This window comes from Nomascus leucogenys, chromosome 17 (genome assembly GCF_006542625.1).
Source record: "Nomascus leucogenys isolate Asia chromosome 17, Asia_NLE_v1, whole genome shotgun sequence".
NCBI lineage: Eukaryota > Metazoa > Chordata > Mammalia > Primates > Hylobatidae > Nomascus > Nomascus leucogenys.
The window spans coordinates 46,303,701-46,316,429 of record NC_044397.1 but is presented as its reverse complement, the minus strand read 5'-3'; the positions used below and the strand labels follow the sequence as shown (position 1 = coordinate 46,316,429).

Below are 12,729 nucleotides of genomic sequence, written 5' to 3'. Positions count from 1 at the left end.
CATCTCAACAAACAAACAAACAAACAAACAAAACAGACAAGTGCCAGCATGTGCCGGAGGGATCCCAGACCACCATTTCTCTCCCCCGCCCCTTTTTTTTGAGACAGGGTGACAAGGTCTTGCTCTGTTGCCCATGCTGGAGTGCAGTGGCACGATCTTGGCTCACTGCAACCTCCACCTCTCAGGTTCAAGTGATTCTCCCGCCTCAGCCTCCCAAGTAGCTGGGATCAAAGATGCATGCCACCTCGCCTGACTAATTCTTGTATTTTTTTGGTAGACACGGGGTTTCGCCATGTTGGCCAGGCTGGTCTTGAACTCCTGGCCTCAAGTGATCCACCTGCTTCGGCCTCCCAAAGTGCTGGGATTACAGGCGTGAGCCACTGCACTCGACCTCTGATTACTTTTCTTTTTTTTTTTTTTTTTTGAGACGGAGTCTCGCTCTGTCGCCCAGGCTGGAGTGCAGTGGCGCGATCTCGGCTCACTGCAAGCTCCGCCTCCCGGGTTCACGCCATTCTCCTGCCTCAGCCTCTCCGAGTAGCTGGGACTACAGGTGCCCGCCACCACGCCCGGCTAATTTTTTGTATTTTTAGTAGAGACGGGGTTTCACTATGGTCTCGATCTCCTGACCTCGTGATCCGCCCGCCTCGGCCTCCCAAAGTGCTGGGATTACAAGCGTGAGCCACCGCGCCCGGCCTTCTTTTCTTAAAAATAGACATAGAGATAGGTTCTATGTTGCCCAGGCTGGTCTCGAACTTCTGGCCTCAAGCGAGCCTCCCGCCTTGACCCCCCCCAAGTGCTGGGATTACAGGCGTGAGGTGCTGCGCCTGGCTCCTATTCTGATTTCAAAGCACTAAGACCACAGCTGATTGCTGAATAAGGAGTGGGCATGTCAGCTACCTTGCTGGAAGGGGGCAGGCAGGCTCCCCTGGAGTCTCTAACACAGAGCTGGCAGGGTACAGTCGGGCCTGGGCTGCCAACCTGGCTTGCCTGGTCCCTTAGGCCCTGAAGTTGGGGGCCAGCTCCTCCCCACTTCCAGCCTGGCCCTCCAAACCCAAACCAGGTCAAGGTCCTGGTGCTGGGACAACAGACCTCCCCCTGAGCTCAACCTTACCTTGAAAGCTCTGTCTCTTCAGGCTCTCACCCACCAGAGGGTCCCCGAAATCCCTCTCTGGGGGCAGGGCAGGGGGAGAGAAGCCAAGTGAGGAGGCAATTCCTGGGACCCAAGATGGCATCATTAGGGGAAACCCAATGCGGGGGTGTGGGGAGAATGCCAGGGCCAGGATAGGAGCAGGACAGAGGCAGCAGGAGGAGGGGCTGGTGGCAGAGGCCTGGGGCCCTCCCTTGCCCACCCACACCATGGCCCACGACCCCGTGCATGGTACCTTGGGTATCCACAATGGGCTCTTTGACTCCCTCAGTGAGCAGCTTGGGCCTGGAAAACACAAGCGGGGCTATCACAGAGGTCCCTCCAAGCATCTCTGGGACTGCCCAGCCCTCCTCTCTGGGCCTCGGTCTGCACATCCCTGCAATGGACCCTCCTGGCTCTGCACAGTTAGGCCTGGAGTCCCTGCCGCCCCACGTGTGGAATCTGGGGGGCTGCACTGGGCTTGAAGGATCCAGCCAGGAGTGAGACCCGCCCAGTCCTGAACAGGTCCGTCTGATATCTCACTCCTGCTCCAGGGACATTGCACGATTGTCACTGCCTGGGATTGGAGCAGGCGGCCTCAGGGGGCCTCCCATGGAGCTGGTTTAAAGTGTAGAAACAAGGTCTGGTGCAGTAGCTCACGCCTGTAATCCCAGCACTTTGGGAGGCCGAGGGGGGCGGATCACTTGAGGTCAGGAGTCTGAGACCAGCCTGGCCAACATGGTGAAACCCGTCTCTACTAAAAATACAAAAATTAGCTGGGTGTGGTGGCAGGCGCCTATAATCCCAGCTACTCAGGAGGCTGAGGGAGGGGAATCGCTTGAACCCAGGAGGTGGAGGTTGCAGTGAGCTAAGATAGCGCCACTGCACTCCAGCCTGGGTGACAGAGCAAGACTCCATCTCAAAATGAAAGAACAGAAAAGAAAAGGAGTAGAAACAGTCGGGGCCCACTACATAGCAAGAACTCCAAGCTTCTGGAAAGGTCTGAGATCTATGGCTCACATCTGAGAGCTGTTGTGTCACTGCAGTCGGGAGTGCCAGTGACCAAGCCCAGCTTTGTATTATACTAATGTCTTTAGCTCCACAGACTCCAGAAAGCCCTGCCCAGACATGAGTCAACCTTCTTTAGCATACCGCACTGCTTCTAAAGGCCCCATCTTCAGCACAACTTGTCCTGTTAGAGCAAGCCTGTTGCGGGGCTGGGGTTTGTGGTGGGTAGAGGACACTGGGAAAATCATGCTGGCCAGAGCGGGGCTGTCGGGGGATGGCAGGGTAGGCCATGGAGCAGAGAGGTAATTAGCTCTCTGGAGAGGTAATGGGCCTGGAGAGGTAATGAGCTCTCTGTCACAGGGGTAATCAAGTAGCAGCACCGAGGAGTCTTTGCCCGGGAGTGAGCCCAAAGGCCAAACTCTCAGGGAGGGTACCCCCTGGGTCCCCAGTAGATGAGGATTTGGTGCCCGCTCTGGTGGTGGGCATCTCTTAGGCTTCTGTACAGTGCCAGGCACAGAGCTGGGGTCACGGGGCCAGGGCTGGGAGGGGGAAGCACGGCCCTGCCTTGAACCGCAGTCTCAGGAGCTAGAAAAGGCTTCAGATTTGCCAGGCGCGGTGGCTCATGCCTGTAATCTCAGCACTTTGGGAGGCCGAGGTGAGCAGATCACGAGGTCAGGAGATCGAGACCATCCTGGCTAACATGGTGAAACCCCATCTCTACTAAAAAATACAAAAAATTAGCCAGGCGTGGTGGCAGGCGCCTGTAGTCCTAGCTACTGGGGAGGCTGAGGCAGGAGAATGGCGTGAATCTGGGAGGCGGAGCTTGCAGTGAGCTGAGATCTTGCCACTGCACTCCAGCCTGGGTGACAGAGCGAGACTCTGTCTCAAATAAAAAAAAAGAAAAGAAAAGAAAAGGCTTCAGACTGCATTTAGGCCCCTCCTCTTTATGGGAGAACTCAGGTTCTGAAAGGGGAAGTGACTTCCCAGCAGTAACCTTAGAGAGGCAGAAGCTGGGCAGAGCCCCTGAGTCCCAGGCCAGAGTAGCGACAGTGCTTCCCCTTAAATAGCACAGCCGGCTGCCAAGGCCACGGGGAGTAACAGGAGGAGCTGGCCTCAAAACCACCAGATGGCCTCTCCTGTCGGCCACTGCGCTAACCTGCCTCCCTTTCCAAATGACAGGTGGAGAAAGCCATCGTGACTTTAAAAAATGCTCAAGGCTGGGTGTGGTGGCTCAACCTGTAATCCCAGCACTTTGGGAGGCTGAGGCAGGGGGATCACTTTGAGCCCAGGAGTTTGAGACCAGCTCGGGCAGCATAGCGAGACCCCTTCTCTACAAAAAATGTAAAAATTAGCCAGGTGTGGTGGCGTGCCCCGGCAGTCCCAGCTGCTCAGGAGGGTGAGGCAGGATTGCTTGAGCCCAGGAGTTTAAGGCTGCAGTGAGTTATGATTGTGCCACTAAACTCCAGCCTGGGCTACAGAAAGACCTGTTTCTTGAAACAAATGCTCATGGCCAGGCATGGTGGCTCACACCTGTAATCCCAGCTACTTGGGAGGCTGAGGCAGGAGAATCGCTTAAACCTGGAAGGTGGAGGCTACAGTGAGCCAAGATAGCACCACTGTACTCCAGACTGGGTGACAGAGTGAGACTCTGTCTCAAAAAAACCCACAAAAGGCTGGGCATGGTGTCTCATGCCTCTAATCCCAGCACTTTGGGAGGCCAAGGCGAATGGATCACTTGAGGCCGGCCTGGCCAACATGGTGAAACCCTGTCTCTATTAAAAATACAAAATTTAGCTGGTGTAGTGACATGCGCCTGTTATCCCGGCTACTCAGGATGCTGAGGCCGGAGAATCACTTGAACTTGGGAGGTGGAGGTTGTAGTGAGCCGAGATCGCACCACTGCACTCCAGCCTGGGCAATAGAGTGAGTGAGACTCTGTCTCAAAAAATAGAAAGAAAAAAAAAGCCACAAAAACAAAAAACCAATGCTCATGAGCACAAGGTGTCTCTGCACAAAACCATAAAAAATGTCGTTCATGAGGACTTGCTGTTGAATTGGCACCTAACCTCAAGCTGCCCGGGTGCCCCTGGTTTATGGTTTGAGGGAGTGGGCGTAGAAAGCAAAAACAAAAACAAGCCAGAATGACAGCCTGTCTCTAAGAATTTTTTTAAAATAAAATAAAATTCAAACTCTTTAAGCTGGCCCAAAACCCGTATGATCTGGCCCCTGCTACCTTTTTATTTTTCTTTTTTGATATTTTTTTGTTTTGTTTTGTTTTTTGTGTTTGTTTTTGTTTTGAGACAGAGTTTTGCTCTTGTTGGCCAGGCTGGAGTGCAGTGGCACGATCTCAGCTCACTGCAACCTCTGTCTCCCAGGTTCAAGCAATTCTCCTGCCTCGATCTCCAGTCTCCCAAGTAGCTGGGATTACAGGCACCCCCCCTGCCCCATGCCCGGCTAATTTTTTATATTTTTAGAGATGGGGTTTCACCATGTTGGGCAGGCTGGTCTCGAACTTCTGACCTCAGGTGATCCACCCTCCTCGACCTCCCAAAGTGCTGGGATTACAGGCGTGAGCCACCGCTCCTGGCCTATTTTTCCTTTTTATAGAGATGGGTTCTCACTATGTTGCCTAGGCTGGTCTCAAACCTCTGGAGCTCAAGCAATCCTCCTGCCTCAGCCTCCCAAAGTGCTGGGATTACAGGCATGAGCCACCACGCATGGTCTGCTCCCACACTCTTTATGCACCTGGCTGGCCCTCTCACTTCATTGGGTCGCTGCTTCAATGTCACCTCCTTATCCAGGTTCCTCCTGTCCCTCTCTCTGCCTCACTCTGTGTTACATCCTGTCACAGCAGTTATCTCTACCTGACATGATATTGTGATTTTGTCTGGGTGACATCGGCAACTCCAGGGAAGGACTTGGTGGCATTTACTGCTGGGCTGCAAGCCCAGGACCTGGCAGGCACCCAGGATGGTTTTTTAGTTTGTTTGTCTCTTTGTGTTTCATTTATTTATATATTTATTTATTTATTTTGAGAAGGAGTCTCACTCTGTCACCCAGGCTGGAGTGCAGTGATGCGATCTCAGCTCACTGCAACCTCCACCTCCCAGGTTCAAGTGATTCTCGAGCCTCAGCCTCCCAAGGAGCTGGGACTATAGGTGAGCACCACCACGCCCAGCTAATTTTTGGTACTTTTAGTAGAGATGGGATTTCACCACGTTGGCCAGGCTGGTTTAGAACTCTCGACCTCAAGTGATCCATCTGCCTCAGCCTCCCAAAGTGCTTTACAGGCATGAACCACCACGCCCGGCCTCTCTTTGTATTTTTAAAGGGACGAGGTCTTGCTCTGTCACCCAGGCTAGAGTGCAGTGATGCCATCATAGTTCACTGCAGCCTGGACCTTCTGTGCTTAAGCGATTCTTCCGCCTTCCGCCTCAGCCTCCCAAGTATCTGGGACTACAGGCCCATACCACTGCACCTGGCTAATTTTTTAATTTTAAAAATCAAGGCCGGGCGCGGTGGCTCACGCCTGTAATCCCAGCATTTTGGGAGGCTGAGGCGGGCGGATCACGAGGTCAGGAGATCGAGACCATCCTGGCTAACATGGTGAGACCCAGTCTCTACTAAAAATACAAAAAATTAGCTGGAGTGTTGGCGGGCGCCTGTAGTCCCAGCTACTTGGGAGGCTGAGGCAGGAGAATGGTGTGAACCCGGGAGGCAGAGCTTGCAGTGAACCGAGATTGCGCCACTGCACCCCAGCCTGGGTGACAGAATGAGACTCTGTCTCAAAATAAATAAATAAAAATAATAATAATAATAATAATCAAATAGAGATGGGGTCGCTATGTTGACCAGGCTAGTCTTGAACTCCTGGCCTCAAGCGACCCTGCTGTTTTGTCCTCCCAAAGTGTTGGGATTACAGGTGTGAGAATTTTTAAAATTTTTTGTAGAGATGGGGTCTGGATACAGTGCCCAGGCTGGTCTCAAACTCCTGGGCTCAAGCGATCCTCCTGTCTGGGGCTCCCAAGGTGTTGGGATTACAGGCATGAGCCATCACGCCCAGCCAGAATGTATTTACATTTTTTTTTTTTTTTTTGAGACAGGGTCTTACTCTGTCACCCAGACTGGAGTACATTGGTGCGATCATGGCTCACTGCAGCCTCAACCTCCTGGCTCAAGTGATCCTCCCACCTTAGCCTCCTGAGTAGCTGGGACTATAGGTGCTCACCACCAAGCCTGGCTAATTTTTTTTTTTTCCCCTAGAGATGGGGTTTCACCACATTGCTCAGGCTGGGAAATTGTTGAACAAAGCGTTCCTTCAATCAGTACAGTACTATACATGTATACAGTAGAGCCAATTACTATACTATAATTATACATAATCTCTTGTGAATCTTTATTTCTGTATGTTTTCACACATCTGATGGGCTATATATCTATCACGAGTTTATCCTTAAACCACCTGAAATGTGATCTTCCCTTTTTATTTTATTTATTTTTTTGAGACAAGAGTGTTACTCTGTCCCCCAGGCTGAAATGCAGGGGTGCGATCTCGGCTCACTGCAACCTCCGCCTCTCGGGTTCAAGCGCTTCTCCTGTCTTCGCCTCTTGAGTAGCTGGGATTACAGGTGCATGCCACTATGCCTGGCTCATTTTTTTTTTGAGATGGTGCTTTGCTCTTGTTGCCAAGGCTGGAGTGCAATGGCATGATCTCGGCAACTTGTGCCTCCTGGGTTCAAGCAATTCTCCTGCCTCAGCCTCCCGAGTAGCTGGGATTACAGGCACCCACCACCACACCTGGCTAATTTTGTATTTTTTAGTAGAGACAGGGTTTCTCCATATTGGTCAGGCTGGTCTTGAACTCCCGACCTCAGGTGATCCGCCCGCCTCAGCCTTTCAAAGCGCTGGGATTACAGATGTGAGCCACCGTGCCCGGCCTTAATTTTTGTATTTTCAGTAGTCCTGATCTCAAGTGATCTGCCCACCTCAGCCTACCAAAGTGCTGGGATTACAGGCATGAGCCACCATGCCGGCTCAATCTTCCTTTTTAATATGCCCAGACACACCAGGCATGTGGCTGCACTTCATCCTGGCCTGCTGAAGCCTTTAATTCTACTGCATGGTCACAACTCTTGCTCTCCAGCTCTGTTGCGTAGCTTTTTGCTATCTGCAGCAGCCTCCCTCCTGGCATACAGCAGGCCCTGCAGAAGAGCTCCCTGTCCCAGCGGATCTCCTCATCACTGTATGCAAAAAGGACGCTGTGAGTCTCCCAGTTTGAGAATCATCTATTCACCTGGAGGAACAAACCCTTAAGAGTTTCTTCTTTCTTGCCACTTTCAACCAAACCAAGCCTATTTTTTTTTTTTTTTTGAGACAGAGTCTCCCTCTGTCGCCCAGGCTGGAGTGTAGTGGCACCATCTCAGCTCAATGCAACCTCCACCTCCCGGGTTCAAGTGATTCTTGTGCCTCAGTCTCCTGATGACAGGGAGATCACAGTTGGGATTACAGGTGTGAGCCACCATGCCTGGCTAATTTGTGTATTTTTAGTAGAGATGGGATTTCATCATGTTGGCCAGGCTGGTCTCAAACTCCTGACCTCAAGTGATCTGCCCACCTTGGCCTCCCAAAGTGCTGGGATTACAGGCGTGAGCCATCATGCCCAACCATGAACCAAGCCTAAATGTATACTATTACAGTAACACAGAAGTAACAAACACAAAATGGAAATGTGATCTTCCCATTCCCTGTTTTGTTTTTTTAGTTTTTTGAGGAGGGGTCTTGCTCTGTTACCCAGGCTGGAGTGCGATGGTGCAATCATAGCTCACTGGAGCCTCCAAACCCCTCCTGGGCTTAAGTGATCCTCCCACCTCAGCCTCCTGAGTAGCTGAGATTACAGGTGTGCACCACCATGCCCAGCTAATTTAAATTTTTTTTTCTAGAGATGGGGTCTCGTTATGTTGCCCATGCTAGTCTTGAACTCCTGGCCTCAAGTGATCCTTCCATTTCAGCCTCCTGAGTAGCTGAGACTACAGGCATGTGTTGCCACACCAGAGCTTAAAAAAAAAGGCCGGGCGCGGTGGCTCACGCCTGTAATCCCAGCACTTTGGGAGGCCGAGACGGGCGGATCACAAGGTCAGGAGATCGAGACCATCCTGGCTAACACGGTGAAACCCCGTCTCTACTAAAAATACAAAAAAAAATTAGCCGGGCGTGGTGGCAGGCGCCTATAGTCCCAGCTACTCGGGAGGCTGAGGCAGGAGAATGGCGTGAACCCGGGAGGCAGAGCTTGCAGTGAGCTGAGGTCGCGCCACTGCACTCCAGCCTGGGCGACAGAGCGAGACTCCATCTCAAAAAAAAAAAAAAAAATTTGTAGTGACACAGTCTTGCTATGTTGCCCAGGCTGGTCTTGAACTCCTGGGCTCAAGCAACCCTCCCACCTCAGCTTCCCAAAGTCCTGGGATTACAGGCATGAACCACTGTTCCTGAAATCCCCCAACCACATTTTTACTCAATAACTGCCACCGCCTTCTCCAAAGGGACTTTTTATCCTAGCTGGGCACACAGGGTGTATCCATGGGTGCTGCCCCAGGACCTCACTGGTAAAAACACAACATGCTCAAGGAAACAGAGCCTGGAGAAGCCGCTGCTGGACTTTCCCATCCTGGGACGATGGGGCACTGCCCCCAGCCCCTGGCCCAGGACACTAACACGCCAGCCTGGAGAACCCGTGAGCTGATGGGACATTCCCATTCTGCATCTGGGCAAACTGAACACTGCTCTGCTGAGACTGCGAGAGGGGTCAGCTTGGTGGCTTTGGGTCTGGCAGGCCTGGGAAGCCTCATGTCTGCCAACTACAGCCAAACCCATTAACAACTTGCTGTCAAAGAAAAAAAAAGGAGAGAAAAGAAAGGCCTGGTGCGGTGGCTCATGCCTTAATCCCAGCATTTGGGAACTGAGGTGGCTGGATCACTTGAGGTCAGTATTTAAGACCAGCCTAGCCAACATGATGAAACCCAGTCTCTGCTAAAAATACAAAAATTAGCTGGGTGTGGTGGCGGGCACCTGTAGTCTCAGCTACTTGAGAGGCTGAGTCAGGAGAATTGCTTGAACCCAGGAGGCTGTGGTTGCAGTGAGCCAAGATCACACCACTGCACTCCGGCCTGGGAGACAGAGTGAGACTCTATCTAAAGAAAAAATAAAAGAAAGAAATAGTGGCCAGGCGCAGTGGCTCACGCCTGTAATCCCTTTGGGAGGCCCAGGCAGGAGATGGCTTGAGTCCAGGAGTTTGAGAACAGTCTGGGCAATATGGCCAGACCCTATCTCTAAAAAAATAAAATCAATCAATCAATTCAATCAATCAATCAAAAAATTTGCTGGACATGGTGGCACACACCTGTGGTCCCAGCTATTCAGGTGGCTGAGGCACAAGAATCGCTTGATAGCAATTTGGTGCTGCTCCTGCCCCCAGGTGCTGAGCAGGCCTGGTGCTGTCTCCCATGGACCTGGTCAGGCCTTACCTCTTGATGACAAACTGGGTGCTGTTGCTGGCCTCCAGAATCTTCCAGAGCTTGGGGATCCCAAAGCAGTTGGGCCTGCAGAGGGAGATGCCTTCAGGCAGCCCCACCATAAACAGCTCCTCTGGGTGCATCAGAAACTTGGAGTACGGCACCTTGACGGGTTCCAAGATGCCAATGGCCTTGGCTGCAGAGACATGGCTGCTGTAAGGCCACCCAGTGCCACAGGGCCAGGAATCTCAACCCCTGTGTCCCATGCCTGTGTAGGGGGCAAAGCTGCCAGAGCCATTTTGAGGGCCTTCCTGGGAGGTGAGCCAGGCGTGAGCCACCTTGCCCTGCCTATATTACTTATTTGCTTACTGCTTATCTCTCCACACGAGGATGTGTACCCCAGGAGGTGGGGACATCTGTTTGGTCCACTGCTTTTTCCCCAGCCCCTTACACAGGACCTAGTACACAGTAGGTGCTCAATAAATATTTGTTGAGGCAGGTGCGTTGGCTCACGCCTGTGATCTCAGCACTTTGGGAGGCCGAGGAAGGAGGATCATTTGAGGTCAGGAGTTTGAGACCTGCCTGGCCATCATGGTGAAACCCCGTGTCTACTAAAAATGCAAAAAAATTAGCCAGGCGTGGTGGCAGGCACCTGTAATCCCAGCTACTCAGGAGATTGAGGCAGGAGAACTGCTTGAACCCGGGAGGCAGAGGTTGCAGTGAGCTGAGATCGTACCACTGCACTCCAGCCAGGGCGACAGAGTGAGGATCCATGTCAAAAAATTTAAGAGATGGGTCTCTCTATGTTGCCCAGGCTGATCTTGAACTCCTGGCCTCAAGTAATCCCCTTGTCTTGGCTTCCCAAGGTGTTGGGATTACAGGCACGAGCCACCTTAGCCTGCCTATTTTACTTATTTGATTACTATCCGTCTATCTCTTCACAGGAGGATGTGCACCCCAGGAGGTGGGGACTTCTGCTTGGTTCACTGCTTTGTCTCCAGCCCCTTACACGGGACCTGGTACACAATAGATGCTCAATAAATAGTTGTTGGATAAATGGACAAATTAATCCCAACAGGTGGCTCCTGGGAAGCATGCATCCTTGTTAGAAATGGGGCCTATGGTCGGGCACGGTGGCTCACGCCTGCAATCCCAGCACTTTGGGAGGCCGAGGCAGGTGGATCACCTGAGGTCAGGAGTTCGAGACCAGCCTGACCAACATGGCGAAAGCCTGTCTCTACTAAAAATACAAAATTAGCCAGGCATGGTGGCACGTGCCTGTAATCCCAGCTACTCAGTAGGCTGAGGCAGGAGAATCGCTTGAACTCAGGAGGTGGAGGTTGCAATGAGCCGAGATCACACCGAGGTCTCTAAATAAATAAATAGAGCCTACTTGAGGTTTCCAAAAGGAACCCAACCTTGGATTGGGGTTAGGCATATATTGGGCTTCCTCTACTAGAGGCAGTCAAAATCAAGAAAAGCCTGGGGTCTGCCTGGCCCACCCCTTTCCATTTGCTCCCTGGGGGAGATGAATCCCAATCACCACCAGCCCAGGTCCATTTCTTACCTGTCAGCACCTCCATTCCATAACCAGAATCCTCCGAAGGCAGATGCCCAGGCATCGATTCTGTCATTTCCTCAGAGGTTGGCAAGGCGTCTGAAGACAAAACTCCAAATGACATGGGTGTCTTCTGCCTGCAATACTCCTGTCACAGTCCCTCAGGGCCCACCCAGCCCAGTCTCCCCACAGGCAAGGGTCTTTTTCTTTCTCTCTTTTTTTTTTGCTCGAGATGGAGTCTCACACTGTCGCCCAAGCTGGAGTGCAGTGGCACTATTTCGGCTCATTGTAACCTCTGCCTCCCGGGTTCAAGCGATTCTCCTGCCTCAGCCTCCCAAGTAGCTGGGACTACAGACGTGAGCCACCATGCCTGGCTAATTTTTGTATTTTTAGTAGAGATGGGGTTTCACCATGTTGGCCAGGCTGGTCTCAAACTCCTGACCTCTGGTGGTCCACCTGCCTCGGCCTCCCAAAGTGCTGGGATTACAGACGTGAGCCACTGCACCCGGCCATTTTTTTTTTTTTTTGAGATAGGGTCTCCCTCTGTTGCCCAGGCTGGAGTGCAGTGGTGCGATCACAGCTCACTGCGGCCTCCAACTCTTGGGCCCTATGATCCTCCTGCCTCAGCCTACTGAGAATCTACACCAACAGGCATACACCAGCACATCTGGTTAATTTTTTGTATTTTTAGTAGAGATGGGAGTCTTGCCATGTTGTCCAGGCTGGTCTTGAACTCCTAGCCTCAAGCAATCCTCCTGTGTCAGCCACCCAAAATGCCGATTGCAAGCATGAGCCACTGCATCCAGCACCCTCTTGATTTCTAACAGTCACCCCATACTGAGGCTCCAGTGCCCAAATCTACTCTCTCCTCTGAAGATGTGGAAAATGAGGCTTGGCAGGGGGAAGGGTCCAACTTGGAGCCTCTCAGGCTCATGCCTTTTTCTCTCTCCAGCCTCACAAATCCCAGGGAAGCCAAGCCAGGGAGGTGAAGTTTGAGGGGACCTTCTCGAACATCAGAACTAAGAACACTGATTCACAACACAGGGGGCAGATGTGGTCAGAAAAAGTATTCACAATACCCTGATGGCTCTCAGAATCCACGGAGAGAAACAGTGGCCTTGGAGGCCTCTTCTTCATCAGGGCAGACCCTCGGGAGGCTAACGGTACGGCCCTGATTTCTGCAGGGGGTGGTCAGATGCCTGTCGCTTACCTGGGACAGTGACCTGAAAGATGTCCAGATCCTCTGGCTCAATTTTGATCGGCCTCAGCCAACCCAGCTCCCTGGAGGTTCCTGCAAGGAGGAAAGGAAGGATCCGTCTGGCAGGAGGAAAGAGGTCAAGTCTGGCACAAACCTGCCCGGGCAGAGTGAGTCTTTCCAGAACATACTGATGTCTGTAACTTGTTAGTGAGGCCCTGCTTAAGACAAGTCATGTCAGTCCCCTGGCTCCTGCCCAGACTGGAACAGGAGGTCAGGCAGGCCCTCAAGCCAGGCTTAGAGGCTCCAATTTACAGACCCGGTGACTGAGGCCCCC

At 52.3% G+C, this 12,729-nt stretch overlaps 1 protein-coding gene across 1 annotated transcript in view; it reads right to left on the bottom strand.

The window, feature by feature from the left end:
• The window catches only part of LOC100583444 (general transcription factor II-I repeat domain-containing protein 1-like), a 49,875-nt gene that overhangs the window by 36,836 nt on the left and 310 nt on the right, over positions 1–12,729 (bottom strand). Inside the window, exon 2 of the mRNA XM_030796736.1 lies at positions 12,408–12,488. Within this exon, the coding sequence (XP_030652596.1) occupies positions 12,408–12,488 (81 nt within the window). The remainder of the gene's footprint in view (positions 1–12,407; positions 12,489–12,729) is intronic.